General features: G+C 49.5%; 1 protein-coding gene across 19 annotated transcripts in view; it reads left to right on the top strand.

Annotated features, from left to right (window-relative positions):
- The window catches only part of GRAMD1B (GRAM domain containing 1B), a 248,434-nt gene that overhangs the window by 61,024 nt on the left and 164,340 nt on the right, over positions 1-23,070 (top strand). For 4 of the 19 annotated variants that reach the window (XM_045038446.1, XM_045038447.1, XM_045038448.1 and 1 more), the window contains exon 1: positions 13,743-14,582. The exons of 1 other annotated variant lie outside the window; for it this stretch is intronic. In XM_045038446.1, coding sequence (XP_044894381.1) covers positions 14,209-14,582 — 374 coding nt within the window. In that variant the 5' untranslated portion in view covers positions 13,743-14,208. Of the gene's footprint in view, positions 1-11,394; positions 14,583-17,492; positions 18,540-23,070 lie in introns of those variants that run through there. 14 more of the 19 variants (XM_045038440.1, XM_045038441.1, XM_045038443.1 and 11 more) reach the window with 10 other exon arrangements.

Raw genomic sequence — 23,070 nt, forward strand, 5'->3', positions numbered from 1 at the left:
TGTCCGAGTTAGGCTCAGGTCCTGATCTCACAGTTTGTGAGTTTGAGCCCCGTGTCGGGCTCTGTGCTGACAGCTGAGAGCCTGGAGCCTGCTTCGGATTCTGTGTCTCCCTCTCTCTTTGCCCCTCACCTGCTTGCTTGCTTGCTCGCTCTTTCTTCCTCTCTCTCTCTCAAAAATAAGTAAAACATTACAAAAAATGACAGAGCAGTTTGAATGGTGGCTGGAAACATGCATTTTACAAGAAGTCGAAATAGAGTAATACGGCAGAGTGGAGAAAACACTGGCTTTGGATTCAGAATACCTGAGTTTGAATCAGATCTCGACACTTAAAGTTCTTAACCTCTCTGGGCCTCAGTTTCCTCATCTATAAAATAGAAAAAATGGCACTTAGCTCACTGGATTTTTATGAGACCTAAATGGGAAAAGACTTTGCCTGACTCAAGAAATCCTAGGTGAATCAGACAGATTTTAGGATACTGGAACATTAAAAAAAAATTTTTTTTTAATGTTTATTTATTTTTGAGAGAGAGAGAGAGAGCAAACAGGGGAGGGGCAGAGAAAGAGGGAGACACAGAATCCAAAGCAGGCTCCAGGCTCTGAGCTGTCAGCACAGATCCCAACGGGGGGCTCAAACTCACGAACCATGAGATCGTGACCGGAGCCAAAGTTGGACGCTTAACCAGCTGAGTCACCGAGGCGCCCCGATACTGGAACATTTCTAATCTATGCCCGACTGATGTTGCATTTGGTTTAAGTCCTCGTTATCTTATATTTGCTTCGAACCAAAAGGGTATGAACCTATTACCTGCCAGTTTACAGATATATTCTCATTAAGTAGTGGTAGAATTGCAAAGTCGTGTATAAATCGAGTAATATTTAAAATGCATTAGGGGAACTCCCCACATAAAGGAACTCTATTTGTGTAAAGCTAAAGACCTTTCCAAAAGCGAATTGTTTTTTTAAATTTATTTTTGAGAGACAGAGAGTATGAGTGGGGAAGGGCAGAGAGAGGGAGACAGATCTGAAGCGCGGCTCTGAGTCACGGACTGTGAGATTGTGACCTGAGCCAAAGTCAGACGCTTAAGGGGCTGAGCCACCCAGGTGCCTCAGAAGCAAATAACTACTCTGTTACATCTTTTGTGCAAATCTACATGTTCATATGTTGGGATTAGTTCTATGGAGGTAATTTTGTTTCATTAACTTCTTGCTGTGTGTGGGCTTATGAGAATATTGCACGCAGAATGTGTGAGGAACAAAAGCAGAATGTTTGGACCCCTAAGTGTGATTGGTTTTTTTAGTTATTCTCACGGGTGAAAATGCGACCTCCAAAATCTACACTGGAACTAAGTAAGGAAGAATATGACCAAATGATGTTTGATTTACACCGTTTTGATTCCAGCCCTGTGACCTTGGCCAAGATTTGTCTTGTTAGAACCTCCATTTCTCATCTGTGAACCTGAGTGGGACAGAGTGGAGGAAGGGTGGACCCAATATCTAATGCGATTGGACTAAATATCTAATGTTTCTTGCATACCTATAATTCTATCACCTAAGGAAACTTTTTTTGGTCATACTGTGTTCCAACTCTCAGACAGAGTTAATAAATGTCTTCCAAGAGTACTAGCTTACTTCAAGGGAATGGTTGAGGATATGGGAAACGGGACTGTTTCTTTTCCTAGAAATAGGGAGAGACAAGGTCACTCAACATTCAGTGACGTTTTACGTTTATTTGGACACTCTTAAGTTACTCAACAGGTGGCTTCCTCATAGAGTGTGCCTTATTCAAGTTTAGTAATTGAATAAAAACGTTCATGCATGTAAAGAAACGATCTATTTTAGTGGATTCCTTTTTATTTTTATTTTTATATATTTTTTAATGTTTAATTTGTCTTAGACAGAGAGAGACAGACAGAGCATGAGCAGGGCAGGGGCAAAGAGAGAGGGAGATACAGAATCCAAAGCAGGCTCCAGGCTCCGAGCTGTCAGCACAGAGCCTGACATGGGGCTCGAACTCATGAACTGCGGGATCATGACCTGAGCTGAAGTCGGACGCTTAACCGACTGAGCCACCCAGACGCCCTTGGATTCCTTTTGTAAAACAAATGATTTGTATTATGTGAATGGTCAGTCCGACACGTGCATTTTTAAAACCTGTGTTTTCATACACCAGGATTGCTTTAAAGCAAAGTTGACCTTTCTAGTTCATCGACTCTGAGAGCTACACTAGACTTTAGAGCTCACGCAGTATAACCAATCCCCCAAATACCAGTTTCAGGGCATTTAAAATACCTTGCAGTCACTGAATCAAGGCAAGTTATGAAGGCAGTGGTCCAGAGTGTCAGCAACTTAGAAGAAGGGTAGGGGAAATGCAGGCCCAGAGCCACTAAGGACAGCTTGAGGGCGGAGTGCAGGCCAGGGTAGCAAACTGGCTATTCCTGAAAAGTGGGAACATCTGAAAGTGTGACTTTCATTAAGGCAAGAGCTCACACTAAATGCAGAGTTTTGCAGGGATTAATTATTTACAGTTCCCCCTCCGGATGCATTCCTTGTAGAAAGATAAAGAGCTCCGGGTGTAGTGGGAATGGCTGTCCAGAGCCGGATTACAGGGGCTGCTGCTGAAAAGACTCCGCTGAGCCCAGCCTCCAGCTCCTTCCGGAGTTATAACAAAACGAATCTAAGTTTTTGTGTGTGAAATCGTATGTAAAGGCTAGTATCCCCCTAGTGCTTGGCAAACAGGCTATTGTTTCCCATCAGAACTGAGCAGTTTTTACAATCTCAGCACTCGGTCTCAAGGTAATAGGTGACCACAGTTCTGTTCTAACTTGGAAGCAGTTTGGAGCACAGTACTCAAACACCTCTACCTCTCTGGATCTTGGTTTGCTTATCTGTAAAAGGGGGCTCTTTCCTGATTTACGGAAGGTGGAGTGGCCCCAGTGCAGGGCGGAAATAAAGGCCTTTTGTGGTTGTTTTAGCACTTGAAAGAAATCTTTTCCTAGAGCCTTGGAGCCTTGCTCTTTGAGTGAGTTAAGCTTGTAGCTCTTTGAGTCTGGGTCATTGTTTGCAAAGCCATTTATTATCTGGGAAGCTGTGCCTTTTTGATATGCAGCTCAGTAAAAGCCTGTAACCTCCCTGTGCCTGTTTCCTAATTTCTGAAACAGAATGGGGGGTGCCTGGGTGGCTCAGTTGGTTAAGCGTCCGACTACAGGTCAGGTCAAGATCTCGAAGTTTGTGAGTTTGAGCCCCGCATCGGGCTCTGTGCTGATGGCTCAGAGCCTGGAACCTGCTTCAGCTTCTGTGTCTCCCTCTCCCTCTGCCCCTCCCCTGCTCACGCTCTGTCTCTCTCTGTCTCTCAATAATAAATAAACGTTAATGGGGTGCCTGGGTGGCTCAGTCGGTTGAGCGTCTGACTTCAGCTCAGGTCATGATCTCGCGGTCTGTGAGTTCGAGCCCCGCATCAGGCTCTGTGCTGACGACTCAGAGCCTGGAGCCTGCTTCTGATTCTGTGTCCCTCTCTTGCTCTGCTCCTCCCCCGCTCATGCTCTGTCTCTCTCTCTCTCTCTCAAGAATAAATAAAACATTAAAAAAAAAATAAAAAAAATAGGTAAATGTTAAAAAAAAAATTAAAACAGAATGAGCCGTGGAGATAACGTGATGGATCAGACCTTCAAAATCTCTGTTCCATCATTCCAGAATTTTGTGGTCACCAGGATGTAAATTCCTTCAGGGCACAGACTTGCTTTTCCAGTACCTAGAACGGAGTGTGCTCCATAGATACGTTTGAATGGGTGAATGAGGGAAGATTTATAGTAGATCTAGTCTCTTGTTCTCATTCCTCAGTCAACTGAACATTATGATTCAGACTGTTCTTTTGTAATTCCAAGAATGTACCGGGCTCTCTTTTACACCCCACAGCCTTTCCATGTGTGGCCCCTCTGTCTGGAAGCGTACCTCTTTCATCTGCCTGGAAACCTCCTGTGCTGACCCTCAACCTTGGTTAGGTACTGTCTCCTCCATGAAGTTCTCTCTGGATCAAGATCTCTCTCCCCTGGGCCCACGCTGCGTTTGACACATGGCTTCTGTTGAAGGGGATTTTCATAACCAAATTGTGGTTCCTGGATTGGTTTTCCGCCCTCCCTTCCCTCCCAAGGTTTGAAGCGACTGAGGCCAGGGTCACCTTTGACAGGCATTCAAAAATTATTTTTAGGAATAAATGAATAGTTTCACAGAAACTTTTCAGAAACCCATCACAGTACCCAGTGTTATGGTATGCTTAGAGTCTGGGCATAAAAAACACTTTTTGATTGATTTGCTAGATTACCAGATACTGGACCAAGCTTCAATTTTCTTAGCAGATCCAGGCAGAACTCCATTTTAAGTGGCATAATCATATAGGCACGTTTTGTTCCTCTGAAATGTAACTTCTACCAATGATAAAATACAAATACACCAATTAAAAGGAAAAAAACTCATTATCCCTGTGACCTAAAAGCCTCCCACCCCTTTTCTCCTCCCTCTCCCTTGCTTTCCCTCCTTCCCTCCTCTCTCTCTTTCTCTCTCTTTCTCTCTCTTTCTCTCTCTCTCTCTCTCTCTCACACACACACACACACACACACACACACACACACACTACTTTTCACAATCCAGCTGTAGGTCCTAGAAGAGTGTTTAACACAGAAGATACTCAATGGCTAAAATTTTTTTAAACGTTTACCTATTTTTGAGAGAGAGAGAGAGAGAGAGAGAGAGACAGAGCGTGAGCTGGGGAGAGGCAGAGAGAGAGAGAGAGACACAGAATCCGAAGCAGGCCCCAGGCTCCTGGCTGTCAGTGCAGAACCCCACTCGGGGCTCAAATCCATGGATGGGGAGATCATGACCTGAGCCGAAGTCAGATACTCCACTGACTAGCCCCCCAGGCGCCCCCCAGTGGCTATTTTAAAAATGACTAGACGTTGGGGCGCCTGGATGGCTCAGTGGGTTAACCATCTGCCTCTTGATTTCGGCTCACATGATTTCATGGTTCCTGAGACTGAGCCCCATGTCGGGCTCTGTGCTAACAGCACAGAGCCTGCTTGGGACTCTTTCTTTCCTTCTCTCTCTCTGCTCCTCCCCTGCTCACACATGCACTGTCTCTCCCTCTCTCTCAAAATAAATAAACTTAAATGAATAGAAGGCACCCACTCTTTTCACTGCTTAATTTCTGGAATAAGTGTTATAACCTTGCAGCCTCCATTTATTCCATTTGTTCTTGAACTCCTATCAATAGCATTTCTTCTCTTGCCACTCCACTGCTGTTATTCTCTTGAAGGCCACCAATGACCGAATTACAAAACCTAATGGAATTATCTCTGTCTTCCTCCTGCCTGACTTCATTATGGTGTTTGGTATTGTTTATCTTTCTGAAATGTGATGTAATTGAAAAAGCATGGGTTGTAAAGTAGAGAGACCCTAGTTTACATATTTTTGAGTTTTATTTATTTATTCTGAGACAGAGAGAGGCAGGACTTGAACTCGGAACGGTGAGATCATGACCTGAGCCGAAATCAAGAGTCGGACACTTAACTGATTGAGCCACCCAGGCTCCCCAAGACCCTAGTTAAAATATGTATTTTTTTATTTTAAAAAAATTTTTTATTTAAGAGAGAGAGAAAGACAGAGTGGGGGAGGGGCAGAGGGAGAGAGAATCCCAAGCAGGCTCCATGCTGCCAGCACAGAGGCTGATGCGGGGCTGGAACCCACAAAACCATGAGATCACGACCTGAGCCAAAACTAACAGGACACCCAACTGACTGAGCCACCCAGGCACCCCCGCCAAACCCTAGTTTAAATGTGTGTCCATCTACCCCTTGCTAGCGTGGGTAAGTCACCTTTTAACATCTCTTGTCACAGGGCACCTGGGTGGCTCGGTCAGTTTAAGCATTAGACTCTTGATTTCGGCTCAGGTCATGATCTCATGGTTGGTGAGATCTAGCCCCACATCGGGCTTTGTGCTGACAGTGTGGATCCTGCTTGGGATTTCTCTCTCTCTCCATATCGCTCAAACCCCTCCCGAACTCACTCTCCTGTCCTCTCTCTCTCTCTCTCAAAATAAGTAGATAAATATTTAAAAATTTTTTTTTCTTTTAAAACAAATAAATAAATATTCAAAATAAAATAAAATCTTCTATCCTCCTAAAATGGAGTTTTGATGTCTATTTCTCAGAGTGGGTGGGAGGGTTAAATGGAATTTTGTGAACACTTAGCCCAGTGCCTGGCTTGCAGTAGGCATTCAATAAATGTTGGCTCCTTTCCTCCCTGACTTCCGAATCATCCCTCATTCTTGGTTTTCTTCCAATCTACATCTCTGAATAGATCTTCATAGGGCTTTTCTTGCTTGCTCACCTCTTACTCTATGTTTTTCTCCTGTCCTATTTCAGATCTTCTCCATCTTTTACCCAAACTGTTTGCCGTGCGTTTTGTTGACATTCCAAAATAGGGAATGTTTAGAATAATAGTCTCCAAATTGGTCTCTGTGTATCCAATGTTTCGCTCCTCCAGTACACATTTCGCAGTCACTAGAATCGATGTTCCTCAAATACAGATTGATAGACTCACTCCCTCCCTGCCCCCCCAAAAACTTGAATAGCATCCCTGTGTTTAAAGAATAAAATCTGGGGCGCCTGGGTGGCGCAGTCGGTTAAGTGTCCGACTTCAGCCAGGTCACGATCTCGCGGTCCGGGAGTTCGAGCCCCGCGTCAGGCTCTGGGCTGATGGCTCAGAGCCTGGAGCCTGTTTCCGATTCTGTGTCTCCCTCTCTCTCTGCCCCTCCCCCGTTCATGCTCTGTCTCTCTCTGTCCCCAAAATAAATAAAAAACGTTGAAAAAAAAAAAACTTAAAAAAAAAAAAAGAATAAAATCTACATGAAATCAGTATTGCACTATATGTTAACTAACTTGGATGTAAATTAAAAATAAATTAGTTTTAGGGGTGCCTGAGTGGCTCAGTTGGTTGAGCGTCCAGGTCACGATCTCACAGTTCGTGGGTTCCAGCCCTGCGTCGGGCTCTGTGCTGACAGCTTGGAGCCTGGAGCCTGCTTCAGATTCTGTGTTTCCCTCTCTCTCTGCCCCTCACGTGCTCACACTCTGTCTCTCTCTCTCAAAAATAAACATTAAAAAAATTTTTTTTAAATAAATCAATTAAAAAAAAACCTTTAAAAGAAGAAAAAAAAGAATAAAATCCAAACTTTGAACACTCACCATTTTGATTGTTATTTATCCTTTCCTTTATGTCCTTCCATATGCCCTGACTTATCTCTGCCTATTTTCAAAACCCTTCATGAGTTTTTACTCCTCAGTGCCTTTACTACAACCTTTGCTTTATTCCATAATGGCCCATTCTTCTTTTCTATTGAAATTCATACTTTGTCTTTTTAAAAATTTTTTTAAATGTTTATTATTTTTGAGAGAGTGAGAGAGACAGAGAACAAGCAGGGAAGGGGCAGAGAAGGAGGGAGACACAGAATTGGAAGCAGGCTTCAGGCTCTGAGCTGTCAGCACAGAGCCCGACGCGGGACTCGAACTCACAGACTGGGAGATCATGACCTCAGCTGAAGTCAGCCATCCAACCGACTGAGCCACCCAGGGGCCCCCATACTTTGTCTTAAATACCAATTCCTCCACGGAGCCTGCCCAGATCACCTTTTTCCTTCTAGTTAAAATTTATCAATCTTTCGACTCATACTTTGTTTGCACTTATATTTTGCACTTAATTTATTCTGCCTTGCTCTACGGGGTGCCCCGTGCACAAACCGTGTCTTATTTGTCTTGCTGTATTCCTAGCACTTAGTAAGGAACCTCACACAGCACTCTAGCTTAAATACTTACAGAGTTAAACTGAGTTGAAAGCACGAATAGTCATGCTTCCTAATGAGGGTGTTATAAAGGGACTTAATTCAGCATAAAAAGGGCTAACATTTATAGACTGCTTACTATGTGCCAAGCACTTTTCTAAGTGCCTGATTCTGTTTGATGCTCATGACAACCCAGGAGAGAGATGGTATTAATTGCCTTGATTTTACAGGCGAGGAAGCCGAGATGGAGAAATTAAATAACTTACCCCCAAAGCAAACAGCTGTGAAATGGTGGAAAGGGGCCTAAAGCTCAGATAGCATCCCTGGGGCCTGTGCACCTAATCATTAGGTTATATTGCCAGTCGCATTTGGCACTTCCAAGGAAAGCGGTGGAAGGCCCAGAGCATGCCACCTGCAAGGACAGCAAGGAGACAGGGTGACGTCAGGAAGTCTCTTCCGGCCTTGGTTTGCACAAAGACCGCCCTTGAAAGCCTTAGAGGACAAGAGATGATGTCTGTGTGTGCCTTAGTATCCCAGTTTCAAGAACACAGGCAGCCAACCGTTGTGCAAACCATTCTTCTTTGACTCCTAAGCCTTTTGATGAGCAATTAAACTAGGGAGGCTTATCTGGCGACAGTCCTCCTGAGGTGACGTCATTGTTCACCCTGGCCCCTGCCAAAGGCTAGCGGAAGCGCTCTGCCAAGCTTATGCATTCCTCATGGCTGAGAGGCCTCGCCAGCACCCTGTCCTCAGGAACTGAGACTCCATACAAGTCTCGTGGCATTTTCTTCCTTTTCCTCAGAAGGAGATGCTGGACGTGGTGGCTGGCCGACTGTGGTTTTATTTAGATTGTGTTCAGCCCGCACGCTCTGCCCTCCTCTGACCACACAGATCCCGTGTGGTTTCTTCTGCCTTCTTCAGTAGCTAGCTTCTGCACGGAGGAAATGAGGTAGGGATTGGAGAAGGGAACAGAACCCATATACCAGGAGGGGTTGAAGCCCGTTCTTTCCAATTCTTGCTCCCGTCTCCCCATTCCAGGCTCCTTGTCCTATCACCACCCTAGCGATTAGTCCCTGATACATTTCTTTTTTTTTTTTTAATTACAAAAAAAAAAATTTTTTTTTTAACGTTTATTTATTTTTGAGACAGAGAGAGACAGAGCATGAATGGGGGAGGGTCAGAGAGAGAGAGGGAGACACAGAATCTGAAACAGGCTCCAGGCTCTGAGCAGTCAGCACAGAGCCCGATGCGGGGCTTGAACTCACGGACTGTGAGATCGTGACCTGAGCTGAAGTCGGCCGCTTAACCGACTGAGCCACCCAGGCGCCCCTTTAATTTTTTTTTTTAACGTTTATTTATTTTTGAGACAGAGAGAGACAGAGCATGAACGGGGGAGGGGCAGAGAGAGAGGGAGACAGAATCGGAAGCAGGCTCCAGGCTCTGAGCCATCAGCCCAGAGCCCAACGCGGGGCTCGAACTCACGGACCGGACCGGGAGATCATGACCTGAGCTGAAGTCGGACGCTTAACCGACTGAGCCACCCAGGCGCCCCAGTCCCTGATACATTTCACCATGCAATGCTGTTTGTAGGTTTCAGGGAGGTGTTTAGTATTCAGTAATAAAATGTCTGGGATCAGAAATGCATCACTTCAAATGGGCTTTGTTTTAGGCATAATTATAATGTTTTTATTTTTTTTAATGTTTGTTTTTGAGAGAGAGAGAGAGAGAGAGAGAGCGCACACATGCGTGCGTGTGCTCGGGGGTGGGGCAGAGAGAGAGAGAGGGAGACAGAATCTGAAGCAGACTCCAGGCTCCGAACTGTCAGCACAGAGCCCAATGTGGGGCTCAAACCCACGAGTCTTGAGATCATGACCTGAGCTGAAATCCAACGCTAACCGACTGAGCTACCCAGGCATCCCTGAACCGCTTTTTTTTTTTAAACAGAGAGAATCTGGGGGCTTACAGATCCAGATAGTGGGGTGGGGACCCTCTCTTTCCTGCCACTGCCTCTAACTAAGCTCCAGTTACCTTTAACGATGTTCAGAGAAAGCCATTCTCTCCATCCTTGCTCATACATTCCAGTCCCTAACTGGATTCACTCTCAGTAGATGTTTATCATCCAGCCCGAATCTCCCGCACTGAGAGCCTCACTCCCTCTTGCTCAGCCACAGAAGGAGAGCCGGGGAGTAAGGTCTGCCGTCCCGCACTTTGTATTTGGAGATAGATAATAACCCTGCGCCACAGCATCCTTGACATTTCTGTCAGATTTCCAGCTTCTCTGGTATTAACGGGGTCTACTTCACGTGTACCTGTTGCTTGCTTCTTGCTTCTTTCCCTTGTGATGTGGGCCAGCCCTTGGGTTTGGTTGTTCTCATGTTGTGTAGGAGACAGACTCCACTTCCCAGCCTGAGGATGGGGACCGTCTGGCTTGTGGTGGCATTACTGGAGGGGACGCTCCTGCCTCCCGCCTCTGAGTTGCCTACCCCTGGCATCCCCGGGGGGCAGGCGGGACGGTGCGTCTGTGGGCGCCCTGCGCCTGCCCCCTTCTACCCCACACTCACTTGGATGTGCACCCAGGAGAAATCTAGCCTCACAGCTAGTATTTTTCGCTTAGGTTCTCTCCCGACGTTATGGCCGAAGAACGGACTACAGTTAGTGGGCCTCCAGAAGTAATAGACAGCTGTTGGGTGTCTTGTGGCTGCAGGAGAAGGGAGCCTGAGCAGCTGAACATAAACAACAGTTGCTTGGTAATATGAGCTCCTTTCATTTAAAGTCAGAGGCCTGGCTGCTGGTGGGGGGAGGGAGGCCAGGTTGTTCTGGCCGGCACCTGTCTGGGAGGCCAGAGTACCAGAGAGTCTGCTGAGAGCCAAATATGGGAGAGAGGTGGTGAGGGGGAGGCCTGCGGAGGAGAGCAGGGGCTCAGGTTCTGGAGCGCTGGGGGGAAACTCTGGTCCTGACGCCCTGCCACCAGCTGCTTTGGGAAACTGTGTTTCAAGATTTCGAGCTTCCATTTTCCCACTTGTAAGATAACCGAGGGAGTTGAAGAGCAGCATGGAGCTCCGTGATATACCCAGCTGACATCAGGGCTGGTAAAATTCTGGTGCCACAGGGAGCCCCTTGCCAGAGTTGATGCAGTGGGTGAGATTCCGGTGGCCTCTAAAGGGCTTGAGAAGACCCGGGTCCAAGTTCTGGCTTGCTCATTGATTGTTGTTATTGTTACTTATCTGTGACCTTGAATAAAGTTCTACCTCGCTCCTAGGTCACTGGGAAGATCGACTATTACGCATGAAAGTCCTTTACAAAAGTGTAAGGGTTACTATACGACAAAAGACACAGGATGCTGAAGGGACTCAAAGGGCGGAGACACTTGGTTCTTCCCTCAACATGCCAGTAGTCTTAACAGTAATGATGGCTCGCCTTTGAAGGAGATTTTGTTTCTCAAAGCAGTTCCCTATTTATCGTCTTACTCAATAGGGCCATAGGAAAAAGTAAACAGAAACTGAGGGCGAGGGGCGGGGTTACGAGGGGGGGGGGGAGCAGAGGATGTGTTTTGAACAGGGTTTTAGTGGATGACAAGGTTATGACTTCAAGGAAAGAAGTGGGGAAGGGACTACCGGTGGAAATAAGCAAGGACAGGGCTAGGGACTCGAGGTACTCAGGGTGTCTGCTTCTGAGCCAAGGGCAACCATTTCAGTTTTAGTTTGAAGGAGGTTTGCCCTCAGGCCAGGTGACAAATGTAAATGATCGTTCTCAACCACTGCTGTGCCCAGGCTTAAATCAAATCTCCTAGGATTTTAGATTTTAGGCCCAGAATCTATCGTGGGTGGGAAAAGTGGCTGCAGTGTGTGGGAAGAGGGAGCTTGGTGACTTTAATGCCTTTTAAGAGGCATCCATTTAAATTTAGAATGCTCCTGATAAACTGCAAGGATCCTGCTCCCCTTGTGAGTCTCTCTCCCCGCCAGGTACCCATCAAATCCTTTAGCCCCATCCCTCCTGTTTTTGTTTGCTTGCTTGTTTTGTCTTGTGTGGCTTCCAAGTGAGGGGTGGTGTTGTACCTTCTTCCCTCCCTGAGACCCCAGTCTCTTACTTCAGCAGGCCCCTCAACAGGCAGGTTCCTTGCAGTGGGAAGTTATCAGATCCCCTGCAAAGCACTTGTCCTTGGAGGAAGTCCAAGGCAGTGAGCAACTCTGGCGCCTTGGCTGAACTCCGGATCCCCAAGTTTGAAGTTGCTGTCCAGACTCCTCAACAATCCTGGAGCCAGAGGAAGTGTTTGTTCCTTGCCAGGCTTGACACCTGAGGGAGGGGGTTTCTCCTTTCTATGCCACGTCCGGGAGTTAAAATAGATTGCTACCAAACCACCTTTGAGTGAGCCAGTGACCGGATGTGGGGAGTCCGAAATAAGACGAGCTGATGTTCCAGGGAGTCCTCATTTACAGGTGGGCCTGGCCTTGGCTTTTTGGCCCAGGGGAAAACTTACTTCCCTCAGTTTCCTGGCCTCTTGGAGCTGGTGCGGTGTCTGAATGCCTTGAGCTCCCCTCCATGGGTCATTCCCGGGCATCATGGACCTGTGGCCAGTTGTCAGACCATGCTTGGTGTCTTGCTGAACTGCAGGGGTGTGTTTTCTTGCGGTGAGTTCTTGTAATCTTTGGGAATGTGATTTTGCCTCAGCTTTGGGACACTCATGCCATGTTCCCGAGACCTTCACCCCGGTAGGGAAGCTGGGTGTCCGCTCCTCACTGGATCTTGGACTCATAGACAGGGGTGGAGAAGAATAGGTGAATCGCTTTGTGAATTTAACGGTGCATTCGTCTGTGCCCCTTTTGGTCTACTTGAAAGCTACTGTCTCTACTTTGTAGAGAGGCCAATAGTGGAGAGGCATATGTGCTGGGCTGGAAGGGAGAATGGACCTTACAAGCCTCTGTTGTTGAAGCTGGGCTGGTTGACTGAGTGCCCCAATAAAGCGGATCAGCTTTAGGGCCAGTGTCTTAGGGCTGTAGGTACCTGGGTCTAGGGAGTGAATGGGTCAGCGGATCTTCAGACACTATCAGGGCTGATTCACTTTCTTAGGTTCCATGACCTGGGGATAGCCTAGACTTTTTGTGACCCAGTCCATGCCCCTTGCAGGTTGAAGCAGAACTGAAACATCCTCCAGGAACGCAACTCCCAGGGGCCTTGCTGAATGCTTTGCCTTCTGGGTGCTCACCCTCCTCTCACTTGATTTTTGCGCTAGGGGTGGGGCTATGGTATGGACAGGGTCGCTCAAGATCTAGAGGGATCAGCCCCTCTTCCTTACTGGTCCTGTGTGTCCTATGTCTCTCACATCCTATTGTCTGTGCTTCTTTGGTATGTCGTGTCTGCTGTCCTCAGCTTACTCCACAGGAGAAACGTTCTCTCTTCTCAGCTTGTCGTTTTGGAAGCAGCCTCTGGGAACCTTGCTGTCACCCTTTGTCACCCAGCTTTCCTGTGCACCTACCTGCACCCCCAAATAATTCAGAGAAAAAACTTTTTTTAGAAGACATCCGGCGGAAAAGCCCCCTCCTTTTCCCTCAACCCTATGTCTTGGGTGGCCATGGAGAGTGAGGACTGAATTCCCGGATTCCTCCGTTCCCCTTTTCCCCTCCCCCCCCTTCCCCCAAAGAAAAAGCTGGGCGTTAGACTGATGAGAGTTGCCCGGCCAATCATTGCTTTGAGAAAGTTTGGTTTGTGATCCTGTTTCATTAGGCTGATTGGAGCAGCCTTTACTCGGAGGTAGAGTCCCTCCCCAAGGGATTCCGGGTACAGTTACCCTAGCCGTCGCTGGCTGTGCATGCCCTTTCTGGACAGAAATGACCTCCCCTCCCCTCCCCTCCCTCCTAGTCCCCCCTCGCCCCCCCTCCTCCTTTTTTGTTTTTATCTAGTGTCTCGCTTCCTCTCTCTCTCTCTCTCCCTCTCTCCCCTTCTCCCTCCTGCTCTCCGCCTCCCTGCAGCGCCACGCCGGCTCCCCAGCCCGGTCGGCCGATCGCGAGCCGCTGAGAGTTTGCCGAGCCGCCCCCCTGGGGCCCCGCGCCGCCGAGTCCCGCTAAGGCGAAGACGCAAGCAGGCCGGGGAGAGCGCGGAAGAAAAACAAGCGGGCGCGCCGCGGGAGCCCCAGGAGGGCGGCCGGGTGGCGGCGGAGGGCGGACGGGGCGGGCCGGCGCCGACGGCCGGGGGAGCGCGCACGGGAAAGTTCGGCCCCGGCGGCCGCGCGCCTGCCTCGCGGCGCTCCGGGAGAGGAACTTGCCCTCCGCGCGGCTCGAGCGGCGAGCGTTTCCCACCCGAGAGCCGGCCGAGCGCGCCGCGGCCGGGGGTGGGCGGCGAGGCGGCTGGCGGAGGGCGCCGAGCGAGCGCGGACGCCGCGGGCCCCCATGCCGGCGGCCAACATGCTGGAGAACCTGCAGCCGCCCGCCCTGCAGGTGCCCGAGCCGCAGGGCGCGCCCGAGGGCAGCCCGCTCTGGTCCAGCTCGTCGACCCCCACGCTCCGCCGCCGGCGCTTCAAGATGCGCCGCATGAAGAACGTGCAGGAGCAGAGCCTGGAGGCCGGGCTGGCCCGGGACCTGCCCGGCGTCTTGGCCCCCGGCAAGGAGTTCCTGCAGCTGCCGTCCATCGAGATCACGCCCTCCAGCGACGAGGACACCCCGTGGTCCAACTGCTCCACACCCAGCGCTTCCCCGCGCCGAAAGCGCTTCCTCCTCCGCAAGTGGCTCAGGGTGAGGGAGCGGAAGGAGTGCAGTGAAAGCAGGTACGTCCCTGCGGCTCCCCCTGCCTGCCACCCTCTTCCCTCCTCCTCCCCTTCCCCGGGGCGTCCGGGGTCGAAGCCTCGCGGAGGCGCGTGGGGGGGTGGGGGGACTCGCCAGAGTGGGCCCCGGGCACTGCTGCGCCCCTCTCGGGGGGCTGGTGGTCCTTCGGCTTCCACGCGTGTCGCCCCCCTCCCCCAGCCGGGGCTGGGGGCCTGCGACTTTTCTCCTGTGTCCCACGTCTACTTGGGGCTTCCAGCCGCATTCCATCTCATTCCATCCGCATAGCAAAATGAATAAAACCCGTGGCAGCCAACATCTGTTGAGCCCTTACCATGTGCATGCAGGTCGTTATGGTAAGCACCGTGTATCGCCAAGCTGAATCCTCACAAAAACTCTGAGTTAGGTCCTACTCTTATTCCCGTTTCACACATGGACGTAGCAGAAGGTGAGAGAGGTTAAGTGGTGCCTCACTTACACTTGTGTTTCTGAACTCCATTTCCATTTTTATTACTTTATTTTGGCCACACCGGCTTTGCGTGGCCTGGCCCACAAGGGTAGAGGACGAGCAGAGCAGGCGGATTCCTGTTGAGTGAGATGCATTTCCCACTGCAGACAGTCTTCAGGGGTCTAGAGCTGCTCTCCGGCACTCTGGTTTGTGCTAGCTACTTCTTGCCTGGGTTAGTGTGGCATCCCAGTAGTGGGACAGGTTCCCCTTTTCCAGCACTGGGTGTGGAAGACCATAGGGCTGCTGGATACAGCCTTGGCTAGGAGGTGTGTTGGAGCCCAGGCCATTGCCTGGTGGAGCATGTGCGAGGGGAGCATGTCCTCACTGGCTCATTGATACCATGGACTCTACTCACGTTTAGACTCTAGGGCCCTGTCTCTCTCTCTTTTTTAGTGTTTTATTTTGAGAGAGAGACAGCATGAGCAGGGGAGGCGCAGAGAGGGAGAGAATCCCAAGCACAGATGCTTTCAGCACAGAGCCAGAAGTGGGGCTCGATCCCACCGACGGTGAGATGGTGAGATCGTGACCTAAATCAAGAGCTGGTGGCTTTGAGAAGCCCCAAGTGCCCTGTTTGTGCCCTTGAGTGGGGCAGCTGAAGAATTGGCCACCTTCCCCAGGACTTCTCCTGTCTTAGTCAATTTCATTCACCTCAGTAAGGATTTATTGAATGTTCTGAGCTCAGTCTGGTACCAACTGATGTTGATGGGGCCCTGGAGGCGGGAGGAAGGGCTGAGTAGAAAGAGGGGATGTGGACTTTGAGAAGGAGGATGGGTAGAAACTTGGATCAGCAGTTAAGACCTAGGCATTTCTCTCCTGTTGAGATGGAACCATTGGAAGACAAAGATTTATGGAAGGGAGAGTCTCAAACTGTTATGGAAAGTACGAGGTCAGGGGCATGAGATCAGGAAAGGGGAACAGTATGGACAAAGGCAAAAGAAGCAGGGTGGGGGCACCAGGCTGGCTCATTTGGAAGAATCTGTCATTCTTTTTTTTTTTTTTTTTGGTAATATATATTTTAGAGAGAGATTGAGAGACAGAGTGCAAGAAGGGGAGGGGCAGAGAGGGGGGAGGCACAGAATCTGAAGCAGGCTCCAGGCTCTTGAGTTGTCAGCACAGAGCCTGACTCGAGGCTTGAACTCAAGAACCTCGAGATCATGATCTGAGCCGAAGTTGGACACTCAACCAACTGAGACACCCAGGTGGCCCTCTTTCTCTCTCTCTCTCTCTTTTTTAAGTCTTATATATTTATCTTGAGAGAGAGCATGCACGGGGGGAGGGTCAAAGAGAGAGGGAGAGAGAACCCTAAGCAGGCTCTGCCCTGCCAGCACCAGCAGGGAGCCCTAAGCGGGCTTGAACCCATGAACCATGAGATCATGACCTGAGCCTAAGTCAGTTTAACTTACTGGGCCACCCAGGTGCCCGGTTATCCTTTCAATATGTAGAGTTTTGTCCCGGGGCTTTTTGTGGACTTGACGAGAACAATTCTGTCTGGTACCTCATCCTACTGACTTTTCCATAGAGTAGAGGGAAGAGGGGCAAACTTTATGGGAACTAATCTTTTTTTTTTTTTTAATATATTTATATTTTTTAACATTTATTTATTTTTGAGACAGAGAGAGACAGAGCATGAATGGGGGAGGGTCAGAGAGAGAGGGAGACACAGAATCCGAAACAGACTCCAGGCTCTGAGCTGTCAGCACAGAGCCCGATGTGGGGCTCGAACTCACAGACCGCGTGATCATGACCTGAGCCGAAGTCGGATGCTCAACCGACTGAGCCACCCAGGCGCCCCCCCCCCCTTTTTTTTTTTAAAGTAATCTCTGTGCCCAATGTAGGGCTTGAGTTCATGACCCCAACTCAAGAGCCCAGTGAATGAATGCTCTACCCACTGAGTCAGCCAGGAGCTAATCTTGAATGAAAATAGTTCATCACCTTTTGTCAGCTTTTTCCCCTCGAATGTGAGAGACCCTAATAGAGACCCTGTTTTGACCTTGGGATTTTGCCACGTATATGGAGGACAAAATATGGGGGAAAGAGTCTTGCATTGCTGGCCAGGGTGAGGATGGGGGGTGGGTGGTTAAAATTAAGGAAGGCTTTCTTGGTTTTGAGAGTTGTCTAAGGATGCGGTGTTATCTTCCATACTTAAAAAAAAATTTTTTTTTAATGTTTTATTTATTTTTGAGACGGAGAGACAGAGCATGAACGGGGGAGGGTCAGAGAGAGGGAGACACAGAATCTGAAACAGGCTCCAGGCTCTGAGCTGTCAGCACAGAGCCCAACGCGGGGCTCGAACTCACGGACCGCGAGATCATGACCTGAGCCGAAGTCGGCTGCCCAACCGACTGAGCCACCCAGGTGCCCCAATCTTCCATACTTTTAAAAATCAGTAAGGATTTCCACCTTCTAGGTGTAGAGGAAGGCAGATCTTTTAAATGATGGCTTGATGGATTAGAAGAAGATGTGTATATGTGCAGAAAAAGACAGACTCTGGATTCAAACTCACATTGGTGTCACTCCAGTCTCTACTCTTAGCCACTATTACACTGCCTCCTGTTGGCATCTCTGGATCTTGGCAAAGACAAGAGCCCCATCACGTGTAGGCCTTAGAAGCGGAAGGTTTCTTGGAGAGAAAAGAAGCATTCGAGTGAGTAGGTGCTTGGAGATGCCCAGCAGGATTCCCTGAGAAGGAGTTGGCATTTGGAAACAGTAGAGCAGAGAGACTATTGGACGCGAAGTCAGGAGACTTCAGTTTACATGTAAGTTCTGTAATGTAGTAAGTGTGGGACCTTGACACCCCACTTCATTCACCTCTGTGTGTCTCACCTTCTCCATCCATGGAAGGGGGCATGTGTCTCAGGAGTAATACACGTGGAAACGTTTTCCGAACGCCTGGGCGAAGGGTTATTGTCCATATTCAGTGAGGATCTCCCATGGAGCGGATGTATGCTTGAAAGTGTGAGCTTAGGGACTCAAGTGTCCTGGAGCAGCACCTGGGACTCCTCACACATTATGGGATTTGGAAACGATGGTTGGAAAATTACTCTGCCCTCCCTGGCCTGGCTTAGGGGGGATTAGCATACCGGGCCCAGCGTGGTATCCTTTCTTTCCACCTCCTACCTCGGAATCTCCCTCTGCACAGTAGAGAAAAGCACCTTTCAAAGGCCTGTGATGGCATCTGCTGCGGTGGAAGGCAGCGGGGCTGTGGATTTTAACTGCGCAAAGTCGAACAAAGAGATCAGGAGAGCTGTTTTTTTCTCCTTTAACCCTAGGAAGAAAGAAGTGGAGAAATTGGTAAAGTTAGCGTGGAAAAGCACCTTGGAGGACAGTACTGAAATAACCCACGTCCAGTTTTGTCTGGTTCCCCTTTGTATCTTTGCCGTCTAGCACCGCACTTGGCCTTGTATGGTGACCCATGCATGTTCGTTGATGAATAAATTAAAAATGAGTGAATGAATGATTCTTTCTGTCTCTGCTGTTTGGAATGGAATTATCTTTATTCATGAGTCAGGGAGAGTTTCCTGGAGGGGATGACTTCAGAGCTGAGGTTTTTTTCCTGTGACAGCTTTATTGAGATGTAATTTACATACCATACCATTCACTCATTTATAAAGTATACGTTTCGGTGGTTTTTAGCATATTCATACATAGGCACCACAGTCCATTTTAGAACATTTTCGTGACCCCAGAAAGAAACCCGTACCCTATACGTACCACCCTCAGTCCTCCTATTCCTCATCCCCCCGGCCCCAGGCGGCCACACATCTGCTTACTGTGGAGAGCAGTTTTGAATGGGAACCAGATGCTTGTTGGTGAGAGCAGTTTGGGGGTGTTGACAGCAGGAATGGACGACCAAGAGAGTGGTCTCGATGAGGGATGTGGAAAATGAAGTGGTGAACTGATGGGCTGGCAGACTTGCTTTATGCGGAAGAGTTTGAATTTCAGTTTATCGGTCAGTCAACAAACATGTACTGAGATCCCATGGACATTGTGCTTTATATACAAAGAAGATTCACCTCCGTGGGAGACGCTGTAGGTTCTGGAACCAGGGAGAGGTGTGCAGAGTGGTATTTGAAGCAACTAATTCTTGCTACTCGGGGGGGGGGGGGGGAACCCAGTGGGGAGGTAGAGGCCGAGCCTTGCACTGTTTTTCCAGTGGTCTCACTGGAAATGGTCTTAGCCACCACCATTTAAGGGAAGATGGCACTTTCTTTTTTTTTTTTTTTGCTGGCCATGTCCCCTTCTGGGCTCCCTGAAAAATGTAGTCCGAAGTTGATGGGGCAGGCTCTTGGAATTAGCGCCTGCACGTCTCCCTAAACACCCTGGCCATAGCTGGTTGTAGAGATTGTTCACAATTCTCGGACCTGCTGGATTACCGTAAAAGTAAGAAATTAGAACCACATCTGGCAGAATGGCATCCTGTCCTCCTTTTCTGGAGGGACAAGGGGCAAATGAGTAGGTGTGGATGGCTGACTGTAGGCTGTCTTTCCAGGGGACACAGAAGCATTTCTCTGCTGCTCTCTCCCCAGGGTGCCCTCAGTCATTATTTGTGCCACCACTTTCCTTCGGCTGGCTGGCCGGCCGGCCGGCTGTTCTGTCCCCTCTTCTGTGCAACGTCCGCACCCTGCTTAGAGACCTTTCAACTTGGAGCCTCGGGGTTTCTGCTGTGCTGCACATGTGACCTCAAGTGGTACCTCTCACCGATTCTGCCCGGCCTGGTAGGCCCGGTTGTCCCTCTGGTGGTGCCAGCCTAGCCGGTGTGTGGGTTGGCAGGTAATGGTGTCATTGGTATATTTATCTTGATTCTTCAGCCCTTTCCTCTGAGCTTTGGAGAGAGTCTTGCTTCCGGTTTCAGCCCCATTTCCAGGGGAGCGGGTTGATGTGTGCATCCAAACCCCTGTGCACGCCCTGCCGTGTATGAGAAGCCCAGGGAGTGTGGGAGAGGGAAATTGCGTTCTTTCCTTAACACAAGACAATAAACACAAATGCAGAGGAGACCTGTGCTTTGTCAGCAGATTAAGTAAGGAATCAGTGCCGGATATAAACCAGTGAAAACCTCTACCAGACCCATAAGTCCTTGGGGGCGGGGACTGTGTCTTAACTTTGTGCCAGGTTTTCTGCTAAGCGTCTTAAATGCAAAATCACAATTAATCCTCGCAAGAAAGCCCCCAGGTGGGTTTTACGGCCGAGGAGCCTGAAGTTCAGAGATTAACTTGCTCCAGGCCTAACAGAAGCAAGGGTGAGATTTGAACCATGTTCTTCTGATTCTAGAGCCTGAGTTCTTCACAGCTACGCTGTACCGTGTCTCCAGGGCCTGGACATCGTTGGCTCTGGAGTGTTTGAGGAAGCAAACACATGGCGGGGTGGGGGGGGGGGGGGGGAGTATAAAAGAAGGGAGGAATGAGGTCAGGAGGATGGGACGACCTCTGAGGAGAATGCTGTAGCGGTCGTGGGCAAGCGCCGCCGTGGGCGAGGCCCGTGCTGACCGGCGTGGCAAACCGGTCCGTGAGAAGCAGCCAGCCTTTGGCTGTAGACGCGGCTTCCAGATTCGAACCATTTGTGGAAACAGAGGTGGAGCCCCACGGACTGCTTCACACTGGCCAAGGCCCTCTGTGGGAGTTGGCATTTTAAGAGTTTCCATGGCGGTTACGTGCTCAGGGGGCCCGCGTGATGTGTCAGGCAGGAGACGGAGGTGATCTTGGGGCAGATGAGCAGGTGAGGATTTGGCCCTGTGTGGTTAGTTTCTCTCGAGTACTCTCTATCCAACCAGTTGCTAGGTTGGTCACTGCTAATTGCTTCTAGGGTAACGCTGTTTTCCATTAAGGCGTCTGAATGGCTGAGCTGCCAGGGGGGAATTTTCTTCCTGACCTCCGTGTGCGAGCCTCTGGGCCCTGGAGCAGGTGTTCAGATACCGAACCAAGCTGGCCTGAGAGCCCCACGTGGTTGCCGGGTTGCAGTGCGTACAAGAGCTTGCTACAGCCCGAGGGCTCTTTCTGGAGCTTTTGCCCTCTTGGGATTCTCTCCTCCGTAGCCCACGTTGGTGTGGTGATGCGCCAGGGGGCTGCCGTACCTGGTGCGAAGGAAGATACAGCTTTTGGGGTATCTCGTGGGGGGTAAGGGGATGGTCTGTGAGTTCTGGCGCTGTGACTTCGGGGCCTGCGGAATCTTCCTCCTCTCCGAGGAGATGGCAGAGCTTCCATCCGGGGGGTGCAAGAACTGAAAATCAAACGTGGGCCTTCAGATGGGAGAGGGGGGGAGGCAGGGGGGAGACGCTTCGGGCTGCAGCAAAGAGCCGTGAGGCAGTGGCTGGCCACCCCCTGTGGCACCGGCAACAGCCGCGGTCCCCTTCTGAAAAGAGTCCCGGTGTCAAATACTCTCCTCTGTTTTCCAGACACCACGTGTCTGGATTTCCAATTCAGATAATACAGTCCAGAATCATCCGCGCGACGTGGCTGTGCCTCAGCTAATCAGGTCAGCGGTGGAAGACGAGAGGGATGAAGAAATCCGTGGCCTTTCCGTCGGAGCCCCGATACATTTTGTTGGTTCGATGGCATAAAGGCCTTCTTTCTGCATCCTTTGTACATACTTTGTTGAGGCTCTGGTTGCTCAACCCTGCTTTTTATCTCATCGAGATAAAGAAATACGGCGATAGGCACATCATGGTGGCAGATCTGGGTTATGGGCAGGAACTCAGGCCTCTGACCTCAAGTCTGGGCCAGTTTCTAAACCTATCACTTCTCTGGGGCTTCTTCATTCTTTGAAAGATCTCCTCATGTCAGCATATCTCTGAAGTGATGCCTGGCCCCAGCCTCGTGCCTCTCACCTACTCAGTCTGACCACAGAGGTTTTTAGTCTTTGCTGCTTCTTGGTTAGCAGATCGAGTCAGGAAATGAGGGGGCTGAGTGAGGGAACGAAAAACAAACAGCGACCCACTTGGTTTTTTCCCCTTTCTTCTTACAACTATGGAAAAAGGATTTTCCTTTGGGGCCCAGGGAGGGAAAGGGGAACATGGTAACCCCGGCGTTATTTGGCCCAACGATTAGGACGATACAGAAAGACAATGGCGGGTGGTTAGTTTAGCGGCACGTTTGTGAGTCTCTCCAAGGGGTCTTCCAGCTTGTCTTAAAAGAAAATTTTACAGGGGCGCCTGGGTGGCGCAGTCGGTTAAGCGTCCCGACTTCAGCCAGGTCACGATCTCGCGGTCCGTGAGTTCGAGCCCCGCGTCGGGCTCTGGGCTGATGGCTCAGAGCCTGGAGCCTGTTTCCGTTTCTGTGTCTCCCTCTCTCTCTGCCCCTCGCCCGTTCATGCTCTGTCTCTCTCTGTCCCAAAAATAAATAAACGTTGGAAAAAAAAAATTAAAAAAAAAAAAAAAGAAAATTTTACATCATAAAAGTCAGTGCATATTGTGTGGGTAATAAAATAGCTAGCCAATGTAAAAATTTGGGGTAATTGGCAAGAGGAAAATACAGCTCATTCTACTGTGCTAACCCAACCGTAGGTAACATATCTCGTGTATTATCACTCACTATTTTTTCTCCTTCAGGTTTCCTTTTTTTTTTTTTTTTTTAATTTTTTAATGTCTAACTGTTTTTGAGAGAGGGAGAGAGTGTGTGTGTGAGTGGAGGAGGGGCAGACAGAGAGGGAGACAGAATCTGAAGCAGGCTCCAGGCTCTGAGCTGTCAGCGGGGCTCGAAATCACAAACTGCGGGATCATGACCTGAACCAAAGTCGGACACCTAACCAACTGAACCACCCAGGCGCCCCTCAGGTTTCCTTTTTAAGCGATAGACTTTTCTTTTTCACTCACTTTTCTGTATCTTGTCCCTATAGAAGGTACAGTTGAACGTAAGTCTGTAGGTTGAGGACACGTATGTCTGTGAAATAAGGGGGGAAAAAAAGAATTTCTACAGTACTGTTTCTGGAGGGGCCATCAGGATGAGACGCTTCTTCAAAGTGGGGGTGAGAGCCCGCTCATCAGAGATGCCACT

The sequence above is a fragment of the Felis catus genome, chromosome D1, assembly GCF_018350175.1.
Source record: "Felis catus isolate Fca126 chromosome D1, F.catus_Fca126_mat1.0, whole genome shotgun sequence".
In the NCBI taxonomy this organism is placed as follows: Eukaryota; Metazoa; Chordata; class Mammalia; order Carnivora; family Felidae; genus Felis; species Felis catus.